Genomic DNA, 14,983 nt, shown 5'->3' on the forward strand with positions numbered 1-14,983 from the left:
TCCGTTATTGTCATTCGTCTTTTATGGTAATTTTTTTTAGCAAAGGGAACATAGCCCATACGTTTATAGTACAAAACGGTATTTTATGAAAAGCGAAATGCAACGACACCGCGTATCTTGCATCAGATGAAATAGGCTTTCAGTAAAATAGTGGGAATTTACTGAGAGTTCCATGGAATCTTAGGAAACTGATGTGCTACATAAATTCAAATAGTTTTGTTTTGCCACGCTAGTAACTTTTACAGATGCTAAATTACTTATAAGCCTACATTATTGCTCGTTTAATACTAAAACAATAAACACAATCGAAACAATGCCATCTGCGTTTGGTAGGCAGGTTTTTCACTCATGTATTGTTATCACACTGCGATTTCCACTATACAGCTGAGACAGAGGTCAGGTATTTGTTCAGTTAATCGAATGGAATGATCAAGGACAAAGAATTAAAGTAGGTATTGATATTATGATTACTTATGTTCATCAAGAGATTTGCCCGTAAGTGTAGCCAAAATGTTTAGTTGTGTTTTTGTTACAATTGTAACCTAGTATAGTTTAGTTACAAAACTGCGGTAGGCAGCTGGTTGACTCTGCCCCTGACATTGCTGAAGTCCATGAGAGGTGGTACCCACTCAGCATCAGGTGGGCCGTATGATCGTCTACTACAAGGGCAAAATAAGTTGCAGTGTCCTCATCTCGCATGGTAACAACTTATCACTGTCGTCCATAGAATATAAAAAAAAGAGAAACATCGCATTACATGCAAATAAATAAAAAGTACCAAGTAATTCAGTCTAAACATTTATTAATATTTACTCAGGAAAATACTAGAAGTAATAAATAAAAACATACACACAACTTAATTTAAGGTAGGTAAAATGTATAATGTACAAAAATGACAAACGCTGAAATCGATAGACTATTTTTATTTTTTAAGTTTTTCTTAAAAAACTTCTAATTATGTTTTTCTTTGTCTGGGAAAAATCAGACTTTTATTCATACTGCCATCATTAAGAAAAAAACTACGGCTATCTTTTCGGTTAACTATTTTGTTATGTTTTATTTACTTTTAAACATACAGCATCAGGGAATCCCCTAGGGTTTAGGGTTACATTTCGCTACGCGACATTAATCTTTGCAATCCAAGGTCCGTTTTATTCAGTATTAACATCAACAGTTTGATGTTTATAATTGAACTTCAATTAAGTTTACTCCGTGTTTACTCCATGGCTGAAGACTCTTTTTGCTGTGATGTTTTTTTAAATTTTAATCTTTAATAAATATTTTCAAATTTTAAGCTAACACGAGAGCCGTGCAAAGTTGAAAAAAAATGTCGTTTAAACCAAATAGCCGTAAAAGTCAGTCAATTGTTTACCCAGCACCTAAAAAAATCTAAAATAAATCATTTATGGGCACCGGGATCCTGAGACGATCATTACTGTTATCTCAAGTCAACCATAACAGTATTGCTTTTCAGTGACCCTAAATTGTGACTAGTACGCGATCAATTCGCCCTTCACTATCTAGATATTATCGACAAAATAACAGATTAAAAATACTTCCAGATTATACTAGGCACTTAGAACTATTCTCATTTGCCGAACCTACTTCGTTGTTGCAACTGAGACGACATTATATCTCTTTTGTTTGACTGTAACGTTTGAAATATAAAACTAAGATATGAAAATGTAATTAAGATTTGGCTGTATGGCTTCGTTCCATTGACATTTTCTTCCTTTTTTGTGTGGTGTGTGTGTGTTTGTGTCTATCTGTATTTATATTAACTAGGAATTACAATGCTGTGCAATTGTTCTCGTTTATAGACGAGTAGCTAGAGAGGATAACATTATGAATAGTAATTGAAAAATTACATTGTACTGTTTTTTCATGCACGTCAAATTAAGATGATTCGCGGTCAATGACCATTGAATTCGGAGCACGTTATACATTGCGGGTTCGTGAAATATGCATTAAAACTATAAGTACGTTCTATTTATATATAGGTAATTTGTTGTTTAGGATTATAGTTTAGGAATCCATAGTATGTTCCGGGTTCGATATTCAGTCATAATGAGTATTTTTATTGGAGGTAGGTCAGCGGCTTCGCTGACGTTCGTGACCGACGGCGACTATTTATCATCAGTGGGCCGTAAGCCAATATAAGGTATTAAAAAAAAAAAAGTGTGTGTGTCCGCTCCGACGCACGACTGGAGTTTACTGGATATAAAAAATTAAACGAAACAATACGAGAAATAGTTCTATATTACGACAACACGATACACTACAGATTATTAACAAATTAACGAGACACAAAACAAACGACTAACAAATATATGAAAATACAATAATGAGAGAAACGCGCGATCAGTACGAGGCTTTGTGGCGGACTGCCGGCGCAGCAGCCCGGCGTCACCTGCGATAACGCGGCCGCGCGTTGGCTCCTGATTGGCGCGCGCACGCATCACGCAATCAGGAGCCAATCAGGCGCATAACGCATTTCGTGTGACATGCTAGTACGATTTTGATTGGCGCGCGCACGCATCACGCAATCAGGAGCCAATCAGGCGCATAACGCATTTCGTGTGACATGCTAGTACGATTTTGATTGGCGCGCGCACGCATCACGCAATCAGGAGCCAATCAGGCGCATAACGCATTTCGTGTGACATGCTAGTACGATTTTGGTCCCCATAATTTTCATACCCCGGGCCTATATATGTAAATCGATTCTAAAGGAGTAAACTCCAAAAAGGTGTCTGGATTGGCTCGTTCTGGTCTCGTGTGTTCACAGTAACCGCAACACAAGAAAATACTAGTTGCTCAATATATTATGCACCCAAATCAAGTTCTAGAGAATGTGGCAACACTGACCGGGATTCTCAAATAGGTCCACGAGAAGTTATTCTTGCATATTTAATATAAAATATAAGAATTTAATTGCTCAAAGAGGACGCGTATTGTATTCTTTATTGGCATTAATCGGTCTTCCGCGTGTCTGGAGTTGCGCAGTGGCAACCCTGTCAAGGGCTCGGAGAACGCGAGCACGTGTACTCATCCACCAAGACTTGGGAGCACGGACGTCTTACCTACTAGACCACAGAGGCTTATGTGCCAAACCTCGGAGTGGCGTTCACAAGCGCATCGTCCTCCATCTCTCTAAAGGCAAGTCGTCAGCCGCTTCCTTGTTCTGATAATATTCCGCTATGAGAGCCGTTTCATCGGAGTCTTCGGATTTCTTCTTTCGATTCCTGGAACAAAGGAATGATGCACCCGCGATAATGATGAACTCGCGGGTAGTTGTATTTATTGCGTTAGGGTCATTTTCACTGGTCGTTAAAGCCGCATGCGGGGTACAAGAGATTTCTGTTCAAGCATGCCATAGGGTCAGCATGCGATAGCCGTTTTCATTAGTCGATAGCCCGTATTGGGGGACTCCCCGCCTGCTGTATAACGACCGAATTAACGACCAATGAAAATTAAGCGGCTCCTACCCACAACTACGAACATAAGCTACACAGTCGAGTAGAAGGTATGGGTAGGTAAACTGGTGCAAGCCCTGGGCAACTCACAAGGGGTAAGATACACCCATCGTGCTGTTTTAAATTAGGACGGTAGTCAATTGGTGTAGATGCGGTGTTTAATAAGTAGATTAGATTGCTTAAAAAAAAATATATATATACGGGTAGCGACGGTCAACGAAGTAAGAAAAAATAACATAGTTCTTTAGTTTGATTAAGCTGGTATAACACCTTGAGGTAACTAGCAATAGGTAGGGGGAAAAAGATAGAGAAAGGATGAAAGAAGTCCGATAATAAAGGAAATTATGGATTGCTCCGTGTTTCGATGTAGGGGCGCTTCCCCAACAAGTCTCCACCTCTTTAATCCTGAGAAATAACCACATACCAAGGCAGCCCGGCAGGTTATCGCCTCATGGCCGCGCCCCCACAGTAGTCTCCGACAGTATTAGATCATTCTTTGATATAAGTCATCGGACAGTGAAGTTGTCTGCTCAGTATTGAATATGTATCTATCTATTTTAGATATTCGTATTGATGTAATTTTTTTCTTACATATCAACTTTGATTTAATAAAATTATCTATATAATAAGGCTTGTTTGGAATTAAATTTTATTTATAACAAACCTTTTGTTTTCGCTTAAAGCGATGCAATAATAAATTGAAAGCCCAATTTAAGATACGTAGAAACAATAACAGCGCGTGTTATAACAGTCGTATAGAAGATACCTCGAAACTGTTGTTAGGGCGATTCAGTAGTGCAGATTACGCCCGACAGATGTCGCTACTTATTCGTCCATTTTTCTCATCTTACCTTTTCGGATAGGGCTGTTTCAAGTGTATGGTCCTGTAGTGCAGCTTCATGCTGGCCACCTGAGTGAACCGCTTATCGCACAGCGAGCACTCCACCGGCTTCTCGCCCGTGTGCGTCTAGAAAACAGAACGCAGACTGAAGCATGTTTATCGGAAGTTGGACTTTAAGTTGATGGCGTTAAGGTTGCGTTCGCGTTGCGTTACCAGGTAGTGCCTCTGGAGGGTTCCCTTGGCGTTGAACTGCATGCCGCACGTCGCGCACGTGTACTGCTTCTCGCGCGTGTGCGTGTTCACGTGACTGTACATGCTGTTCGGCTGTTAACGGAAACAAACACGCTTTTAAACATAATGACGAACCGACAAATTCCCCGGTCATCGTTCTCGTCGAACCCGTCGCTTGTGACAAAGGGCTCGACGAGTAAATTAACCCACAGACACAGGCCACTGAGTTTCTCGACGGATCTTCTCAGTGGGTCGCGTGGTTCGCGTTAGGGTACGTGTTAGCAACAGCGTCAGGTTTGAGCCCCGCAAGCTCACCTACTAGTTCGGTGAATCTAGAATAACCCCTCGAGGTTACTAGAATAAATTTCTGACGCGTTATCTTTCTTTCTCTCTCTCTCTCTCTCTCTCTCTCTCTCTCTCTCATGGACTTCAGCTGTGACAAGGGCAGAGCCAAGCCGCTGCCTACCCTTAAGTACTCTCCACAAGCCTCGTTTGAGGAAAGACATGTCATAGCGCTCGGGAAACACCGTGGGGGGGAGCTCATTCCATAGCCGGGAGGTACGTGGCAAAAAAGATCTCTAGAAACGCACTGTGGATGAACGCAGTGGCTCCAGGTAGTAAAGATGAACTGTACTCCGGTGGTGGGTGGTGCGAGATGATGGTATCATTTTAAACAATTCCTCAGATATTAGATATGTAGGTTAGTGGGTAGGATGCTCTGACCGCCAGCAGAGCCCCGCAGATCTCGCAGATGTGGCGCTGGTGCGGGTCGGCGGAGGGCGGGGCTCGCGCGGCGGCCGGGGCGGGCTGCCCGGGGTGCTCCGCCTGGTGGTGCTTCATGTACGCCACCAGGGTCGAGAAGTTCTTGTTGCACTGTCAGACATGTTCACAATACATGTTATATGGTACTTATGACGACTGAGCTTGTACCTGAAAGTAAGTATTGTAGGGACTTTTTGACGAAACATGTTGCTGATAAGTGATTTTTGGGAAATTAAAAATATATCAGTGTCGTGTTCACAGTCTTAGATATGTAATGTTGTACTTTGGGAGGTGTTAAAGGTGTTTAATTATCTTCTTATTTATCTATCAATTATGTTATATACTAAATGCTATACTAATACTATACTATACTATAATATATAAGTATACACAGTTCAGATGTGAACGAACAATTGCAGCTCACAGGTGAATTGAAGTCGTCGTGGCCTAAAGGATAAGACGTCCGGTGCATTCGTATCTAGCGATGCACCGGTGTTCGAATCCCGACGGCGGGTACCAATTTTTCTAATGAAATACGTAGTTAACAAATGTTCACGATTGAATTCCACGGTGAAGGAATAACATCGTGTAATAAAAATCAAACCCGAAAAATTATATTTAGCGTAATTACTGGTGGTAGGACCTCTTGTGAGTCCGCGAGAAGCAGTAATGCGTTTCACTTTAAAAGGCGGGGCAGCCGTTATACTGTTAAAACTGAGACCTTACGACTCACACCTCAAGGTGGGTGGCGACATTTACGTTGTGGATGTCTATGGGCTCCGGTAACCACTTAAGATCAGGTGGGCCGTGAGCTCGTCCACCCATCTAAGCAATAAAAATAAAAAAAAAGATCGTAGCATTAAAAGTTGTCACAAGCTCTGTTACAATACATACAATGGTACAGGGTGTTTGTTTTCTTGGAGCTCTTCTTACAACGGTCCCTCCCTTTAAGTTCATGGGCGCGGGTGATTCTCCTGAGCTGTACAAACGACAAATTATAGCAGTCACTTAATGGGTATGAAGCACGAATAAATAAACATACAATCATTTTTTTTAGACTTTCCACAATCTCACCTCACTGAAGCAAAGAACAAAATAAGTACTGTGTTATTTTAACGTGTCTAACAGTTGTTGGCTTTAGACCCAAGCTAATGCTCAATGGTATGTATAATACCTCGCTACACCATTTCTTCACATCTTATATATACATATCGACACTTGAAAGGCAAACGTGACTAAGCGACAATAACTGCTTTGTACATAAATGATAGGCAATAACCATATTCGATGGGCAAAAAAAATATATTTCTAGGTCTATTCAAATCATTTCAATCCTACAGCTAGATTCGTTAAAATAGAATTTTATTCAGGTATTTCAACTTTAAATTAGTCTACTGTAAAGTTCACGCATTGTCGCTTAGTCACGTTTGCCTTTCAAGCGTCGATATGTGAGATCTTCTATTCGATTTGGGCCAATGAAACAATTTATGGCTTCACGCAAACTTAATTTTTATTCCGTAGTTATTGATACAAATAAATTGAATATAAAAGTATTTCGTCTTCAGAATGACTCTGCGTCTGTTCGCAATTTTTACTAGTGATAGGACCTCTTGTGAGTCCGCACGGGTAGGTACCACCGCCTCGCCCATTTCGGCCGTGAGGCAGTAATGGGTTCGGATTGAAGGACGGGGCAACCGTTGTAACTATACTGAGACTTTAGAACTTATATCTCAAGGTGGGTGGCGCATTTACATTGTAGATGTATATGGGCTCCAGGAACCACTTAACACCAGGTGGACTGTGAGCTCGTCTACCCATCTAAGCAAAAAAAAAAGAAAGTTGCGTCCGGCAACTACCATCTTTCCTCTTCTCGCTTATATATAAAGCTATATGTCCAACATTCATTCGCCGTCTCTCTTACTTCCTAACACGACATCTCCTATCTCTCTCACTCAGTCATGTTCCATATCTTTAATTCATCCATCCGTTTCGTTCCTACCTAGCTAGCATAGCTAACATACGTACGTACATAGAATGCATGGCGGAATGTATCAGATGCTCCTCGTAAGCTCGCCTCGATTCAAATTTGATATCGCACCTCTCACAGTATGTCGTTTCCTCCATCGAATCATCGTCTTGTCTTTCCTTTGAAATGAACAATGAAATTAGTAAAGTATATATTTTTTATGTGTGTGTGTTTTTTTTTGTTCGCACAAGTCTAGACTCTAAGGCAACGGAAGGTTGAATTAACAAAAAAAAGAGCCCCAGATGTAATGTAGATAATATTTACAATCAAACTATTATTGCTAATGTTACGAAGCTAACGGGGTTACTTAATTAAAATCGAATCTACTTTACACCAAACGATTAATTATTTATTTATTTAATTATTTATTTAACGATCAATTATTTATTTATAACAATTAATTATTTATTTGTGTAAAAAATTTATTTTTTATTTAAGTTGTTAAGCTCTTTACTTTTTAAAAAGGATTTTTCTTCCGTATCATTCAGTGTCATTCAGTGAGGTCTGTCATTGAGTAAAAAAAAGTTCAATTATGTATAGTATATTAATACTGTTTAAAATATTAATTTTAAAAGAGTTTTAAGGATTTAAATGTTGTTTTCTTATATTATCATACAAAATACAATTAAGTATTTTATTGTTTATTCATTCTTTATTTTTTCTTTCGTTTACTCATTCAGTCATTTTTAGGATGGTATGGACATGACGTGATGAGACGAAATGAAAATGAGGATAGTAAGAGAGTGTTAACTATGAACGTGGAAGGATATAAGGAAGGGTAGACCTAAGAAGAAATGGATGGATTGCGTGAAAGACGATAATAATATGTGTAAGAGGGGAGTGAGCGAAGAAATGGTATATGATAGAGGAGTATGGAAGGAGAAAACATGTTGCGCCGATCCCTGGTGAGTGGGAGAAGAACAGGAGAATGATGAACGATGATTGTTTATCCATTTTGAAATACTACTTATCATTATATATGTCGGAGAAGCCACAATTATTAACACCATCGTCAGACTTCATAATGGCGAATGGGGTGATAAAGCTAAGAGAAATATTGAGTACACCAATCACGTTTGTTGTCTTAGAACAATTTAGAAATCTTCTCTTGACGTTAGCGAATGAAAACGAATGACAGTTCTTAGGACGGACGCACCGCTCTTCAAGAAGGCTGGTTGGTAAGCGTGATGGCGTCTACGCGCCTCCACCGGCTAGGCTCTGTTGTAGCACGAAGCTACCAAACTAATAACCGTCTCTGACATGTATATATTTTTAATATTATTTTTTCATGATCTTAGATTATCTAGACGGTTAGCGTAGTATGGACATGTGATGCGTAGAGAGAAGATGCTTGTGAATAGGAGATGTATGGAAATGGTAGTGCAAGGTAGAGGGGGAAGAGGTCGACCGAAGAAGACATGAATGGAGTATGTGAATGACGATATGAGAGAGAGAGAGAGAGAGAGAGAGAGAGGAGTAAATGTTGAGATGACGGCTGATAGAAGAGAATGGAAGAAAAAAATTAGCTGTACCGACCCCACCTAGTGGGATAAGGTGGAGAAAAAGAAGATAATCTTAGATTATCTCTGGAAGCGTCCAGGGTCTTATTACGTCACGAAGCCTATTCGCTACCAAGTGGAGATTAAGTATCGCGTAAATGCGCAGTGGCGCTACTCACGGCGTCCATGACGTGCTTCACTCTCCTGTGCATGTAGAGTCCAAATTCGCTGACGAAGGACTCTCCGCACAGAGCGCACAGATGTTTGCTCCTGTGCTTCCGGAGGTGCGTATAGTACGTCGACAGATGTCTGCCGATAGAATTCGGCGTTCATTTCCGAGTATACTGGTGATAGGGACTTCTTGTGAGTCCGCACGGGTAGGTACCACCGCCCTGCCTATTTCTGCCGTGAAGCAGTAATGCGTTTCGGTTTGAAGAGTGGGGCAGCCGTTGTAACTATACTTGAGACCTTAGAACTTATATCTCAAGGAGGGTGGCGTATTTACGTTGTAGATGTCTATAGGTTCCGGTAACCACTTAACATCACGTAAGCTGTGAGTACGTCCACCCATCAATGCAATAAAAATAAAAAGTTCACTATGATTATTTTTCGAGTATTAAAGTGATAACTTCTTAAGGTAAGATAAGACGCTTCGTTACGTAACGCATGACAGCGCCAGTCTTGCTTCTCTTTCTCTCACGCGTACCGCAGTATTAAAAGCGTATGTAACTCCTAACTATTTATAGATATTTTTCAATTTATGTTACGACTTTCCTTATATCATCATCATACATAAAATTAAAGTAATAACCTAAGCTTTTCTCAAGTTAAACAATTACAATATTAAATAGTTCAACTTAGATTAGTTTAAGTTATCACTTCTGTCTGGCGTCCCAAAACGCACACGTTTTTAATACGCTTTTATTAGCTTCAGACGTATGTATGTTAGTATGTAACGGAATATTTCAACATGATTTTGACTCCTTTCAAAACGTCGGATTAACTCGGAATTTGGTATTCTTATTAAGGACCAATGACAATTCGATATTAAAAAAATAATAATTGTAAAATTGAAATTCAAATAAAAAATTAAAAATAAATAATAGTTTAAAAATGATTTTATTGTAAAAAAAAAAGCGTGGGGTGCATGGTATCAGTAGTTATAAATATTTTATGAACAGATATGAGTAGAAGGGTTATTTTGATAATATCCTGAAAAGCACCCCACGGTTTTTTACAATAAAATAATTTTTTCTTAGACCATTTTTAATTGAAATTTATTAATTAATTTTCAATTTTTTAGTTGGATTTTCTATAAAAGCGTATTTTTTTAGTTTTTTTTAAACTATGTTTTTTTTTAAGTCATAACAGGTGATCTAATAAACGAATGATTGACTACCTACAGATTATAAAATTCAACTCTACTCACTTAAATGTCTCGTTGCAATATTCACACGTTCTCGTCACACCGTTGTGAAACTGATCGTGATGCTGGGCTGACGTCCTGGAATGAAACGTAACAGATCTATTTATCCAGGATTTTCATAGACCGTTTCAAACAATTTATAAATTAATTTTTGTAAAAAACTACAAATGAAGATTATTTTTTCATTTTTAAAGTGATTTACGTTGATGATACGTTTCGTTTTGATATACCCATTGTGGAACACCCTATATATTTATACATCAAAGAAATATGCATATACTGGGTGTTAGGAGACCGCTTCCGAAAACGCATACAGACGATGACCTTTGATAATGACACCTTAGATGATGGGACGGAAAAAAAAACCTATTTTTAAAATGTTTTATTACTATTATCTACGCTCCATCATGCTAGTACAGTTAAATGAAACGATAGTTTCATAAAAAATACATTACTTTACTAATAAAAAAAACCAGCAATGAAAAACAAAATGAAAAACAGCTGATGTTCGGGTCAACGAATACACGGGCGCGGCGCGGTGCAGACTCGCGCGATCGCACATATACTTATTTACAACATTTGTCTAAATAGCTCCATCATCAAAGGTGTCATTAGTACTATCGTCTGTCTTCGTTTTCGGAAGCGGTCTCATAAGGGGGCGTCCATTAATTACGTGAGGCGTTTTTGAGAGTTTTTGACCCCCTGTCCCGCCCTGGTGAGATATCGTAAGATTTTTCTCAACTCCCTCCCCTCCCCTCTCCTCTAATCTCAAGCGAGATTCTTCAAAACTTCTATTTGGACGGTAAACGTGTTGGATATTGAGAAAAAAAACTTGCTCTTCTGCTCTGCGAAGTTCTGACGAATACGAAAAATACTATTTTCTCAGATTTGGCCATATTTTATTGTAGAAATAAATTTTCATGCAATTTTGCACCGTTTACTGCGAGAAATATAATTACGTGATATTTGCCAAGCCCCCCCCCCCTCCCCCCCTACCCAGTATAATCTGTAAGGATTCGATATCACGAATTACTTATTCATTTATAGTGAGAAGTTTTTTCTAGTCATAATTTATTTTAATTAAACATTATTATATTTTAATGATCTTTTCATTTTCAGAATAACACATTAAAAACGTAAAAATCGGAAATTATAACATAAGCTAAATCGTATCGTAAACTGTAAAAACGGATTAACAATCGTGTCGGTACTTACTCTCTGGAAAATATGAGGTCGCATCGCAAGCATTTGTATTTATTGTAATGTTCACGAATGTGTCTTCTCAGGAGCGACTTCCACTTGAAGCGGATCCGACAGAAGCGACACTCGATCGAGCCGTTTGACTAAAAAGGTAGTTTATCTATATATATAGATATATAATTCTACTGTACGTGTGTATGTCACTAAACTCCTCCTAAACGGCTGGACCGATTTGAATTAATTTTTTGTATGAGTTTGGGTGGCACCCTGGATGGTTTATTTTTGCAGTTGATATCTTTTCTTTGTTTTATTGCTTAGTTGGGTGGACGAGCTCACAGCCCGCCTGGTGTTAAGTGGTTACTGGAGTTCATAGACATCCACAACGTAAATGCGCCACCCCCCTTGAGATATAAGTCCTAAAATCTCAGTATAATTACAACGGCTACCCCACCCTTAAAATCGAAACGCATTACTGCTTCACAGCAAAAATAGGCGAGGTGGTGGCACCTACCCGTGCGGACTCACAAGAGGTCCTACCACCAGTAATTACGCAAATTATAATTTTGCGGGTTTGATTTTTATTACACGATGTTATTCCTTCACCATGGAAGTCAATCGTGAACATTCGTTAAGTACGTATTTCATTAGAAAAATTGGTACCCGCCAGCAGGATTCGAACACTGGTGCATCGCTAGATACGAATACACCGGACATCTTATCCTTTAGGCCACGACGACTTCAAACTTCGACTTGGAAGTTATATACTTAGTTAATATTAATAGTATGAAACTGACCTCACTGTGCCTTAATTTATTGTGCCTCTTCATCATGTCCTCTTTAGAGAACCCTTTCAGACAAAATGTACACTTGTAAACAGCGCTGATGTACTTTGGGTCTTGGGCTCGTGACTGAAATTCGTTTACAGCGTCTTCTTCAGTCAAATAAAATCTCTGCCAGTTTTTTTCATTCAGTTCTCTTTTCTTTCTTTCTATAGCTTTCAACTCTATTTTTTTCCGTTTCTTTTTACTTTTACTTTTCTTATATAATTTCGGTAACTTCATTTCTTTTATTACTTCCTCAAATTGCATATCGGTTGTATTGATTTCTACATTATTATCAGAGGCTGTACAGTCTTCTGTGATATTTTCCAGTTTATCATCATCATCAATTAAAATGTCCATTTTATGAGCAGATTCTTGTTCACAGGTGACTATATCACTTTGTTCATTAATTTCATTATGATCATCATCATTTTTAATGGACTCTGCTTGATCGTCATCAGGAATGTTTACCATTTCTAAACTGATACTAGTGATTGAGGGATTTCTTGATTTACGTTTTAGAATTCTGCGATGCCTTTCAAAGTATGTTTTGACTCTGTTTGTTATCATTGTTACACCTATTGTTGTGTCTAGATTTTGAGTTGCTCTATCAATTTTAGCCACTTTCTGTAGAGTTACCTAGAAATGTTGTCTCTCAATAAAAATTAGGGTCCAAATGAAGCTATCTAGGAATGTAATGAGGGAACGGAACCAGTATGATTCGGCAAAGTGAAGCAGTACGGTAACTTTTTTATCATGGCCTACTTGAATTATGTCTCAGATCCAGGCGACAGGGCAACACAAATCCACTATTGCTTTAACAATGTCCTATCAAATCCTCCTGCTCCATTTGGTTCTTTAATATAATATAAAAAATGATACAAAGCAAATGCAATTAGGTTATATGAGATCAATTTTAATACCACAACTTTTAAATGTAAAATCTTCTTGATTATCTGTTGTTAATTCGTTACCTATTTTTTGTTAGTAATAATTTACTTACTCCACCACTTCCCAACAGCCGTTTGAGTTCATTAAGACCATTTTCACATTTATTTTTAAATTTGTAAAATTTATGTAACAAAGCAGCACATTCATAACAGAAGAATCTAGGCAAAGTATCATTTTTCTTCAGCTGCAAATGAAATTTTTTTTGTTAATTTAACCATCATGAAGTTATTAGCATATTATTATTTATTATCCAAAACATAACTTAATCGCAAATTTAGCCAGCAGTTCTCTGAGAAAGTCAAGCCAGTGTCACAGTCAAGCTGATAAGTAACATATTTAAGAGTTAATATAATAACTGAAATAAAATAAATAAAAATAAAGAATAAAATAATGATTTGGTTTCAGATAAATTTTATGGTAACATTTTTAAAATTTGTGTACCTTAGTACACCTTCTATGTTCTATTGGATTTTGTAGTGTCTATTAATCCGGGTAAGCTGATTAAACAGTGCGTGTTAAGTTAGAGTGAAGTGAATATTTTGTTATTAACATACCTTTGTTGACATTATCTGTTCGTAATAGTCTTTTAACTGATGTTTTTCCCATTCGTACATTTTTACGTCTATATTAAGACATATCCTGCACACTTTTAAATCAGACATTTTATTGTTTCTTTCTTTAGCATGCTAAATTAATAAACTTTTATGATCTGAATTTATCTTTGTAAATTGTAAATCAAATTTCGATGCAAGATATTTATATTATGTTGTATATGCATTTTGAATTATAATCTCAATAAACGTATTGTATGTTTTTATTTATTAAAGCCGGCATATGTATTTATAGAATTTACATTACATACATACTAATATTTACTAATAAATATTTTTTTTAAATCGGAAAGCAGCCTATATGTAGGTACCCTTAGGTAGCTACAACATCAAATTGACAATTCAGTTTGACAGTGACATAATAAAAGGCACAGACATAAATAAACAAAGTGATTGTAGAGTAAAAATTGCGCCACCACTGCGCGCGATAAGCGGTTTGAGTTAACTTTGGCTTAACTTACGGCCTGGCCACGGGGATCGGCGGTGCGAACGACGAAGCGGTGGATGAGGCGACCATTCGCGCGGCACCGTTTGCAGGCCACGGGTAGTTACGTTCGCCACCGCGACTAGCAAGGAGGTCCGACAGCGAAATGTCTATATCGAAATTATCTCGATATTGCTTAGAAAGTGATAATTTTTTGGTTCAAGACCTATTACTTGGAAGAGATTGTGGAGTGCACGATTTGAATAAGAATCGGAGAATAGATGGAGAATTCCACAAGAAGCACGAGAAATACAGAATGTATCCAGAAAATTTTTGGCTGGATTTGGGTAGCTAGACTTCCAAATAGCTGGTCTAGTTAACATTTCAGCAATAAAAAATTCAGTGTTCATTTTTCGCGGCGAAAACAACTAAACTCATTTAATCAGTGCACTATTCGCTGCGACTATCGCTCGACTCCGTGGCTCGCGCCGTCCGTATTCAAGCATTTGTTTTGCTCGCCCGCCGCGTCGCAAGTCGCCCGCGCGATTCGCTTGGTACATTTCGCCGGTCGCCGGGCGCCGTTGCGCGTGGCTTGATAAGTACATTGCTATGCGTTTATTTTAGTCGCTAGACGCTTCGCCGTTCGCACCGCGCGAATATTCGTATCGGCGAATGTCCCGTGGCCAGGCTGTTATTTGGGGAAAGTTAGAGATAA

General features: G+C 38.4%; 1 protein-coding gene and 1 long non-coding RNA gene across 2 annotated transcripts in view; one reads left to right on the forward strand and one right to left on the reverse strand.

The window, feature by feature from the left end:
* Positions 1–14,983, forward strand: part of LOC134200721 (uncharacterized) — a 111,440-nt gene that overhangs the window by 73,760 nt on the left and 22,697 nt on the right. The gene's annotated exons all lie outside the window — the stretch shown is intronic.
* On the reverse strand, positions 786–14,447 carry LOC101742046 (zinc finger protein 808). Its single transcript, XM_038018033.2, has 12 exons — positions 13,788–14,447; positions 13,286–13,417; positions 12,256–12,921; positions 11,477–11,604; positions 10,265–10,339; positions 9,015–9,144; positions 7,340–7,455; positions 6,205–6,289; positions 5,272–5,421; positions 4,531–4,641; positions 4,328–4,443; positions 786–3,245 (listed from the first exon to the last, which is right to left on the reverse strand). The coding sequence occupies exons 1-12, from the start codon at positions 13,893–13,895 to the stop codon at positions 3,128–3,130; spliced, it is 1,935 nt and encodes a 644-aa protein (XP_037873961.1). The 5' UTR covers positions 13,896–14,447; the 3' UTR covers positions 786–3,127.

The sequence above is a fragment of the Bombyx mori genome, chromosome 20, assembly GCF_030269925.1.
Source record: "Bombyx mori chromosome 20, ASM3026992v2".
NCBI lineage: Eukaryota > Metazoa > Arthropoda > Insecta > Lepidoptera > Bombycidae > Bombyx > Bombyx mori.

Coding starts and splice junctions, on each gene's coding strand:
- LOC101742046 (XM_038018033.2), bottom strand. CDS start 13,895: ATGTCTGATTTAAAAGTGTGCAGGATATGTCTTAATATAGACGTAAAA. Junction 11,605..12,255: donor ATAAATTAAGGCACAGTGAG/GTCAGTTTCATA, acceptor CTACCTTTTTAG/TCAAACGGCTCGATCGAGTG. Junction 10,340..11,476: donor GACCTCATATTTTCCAGAGA/GTAAGTACCGAC, acceptor GTTTCATTCCAG/GACGTCAGCCCAGCATCACG.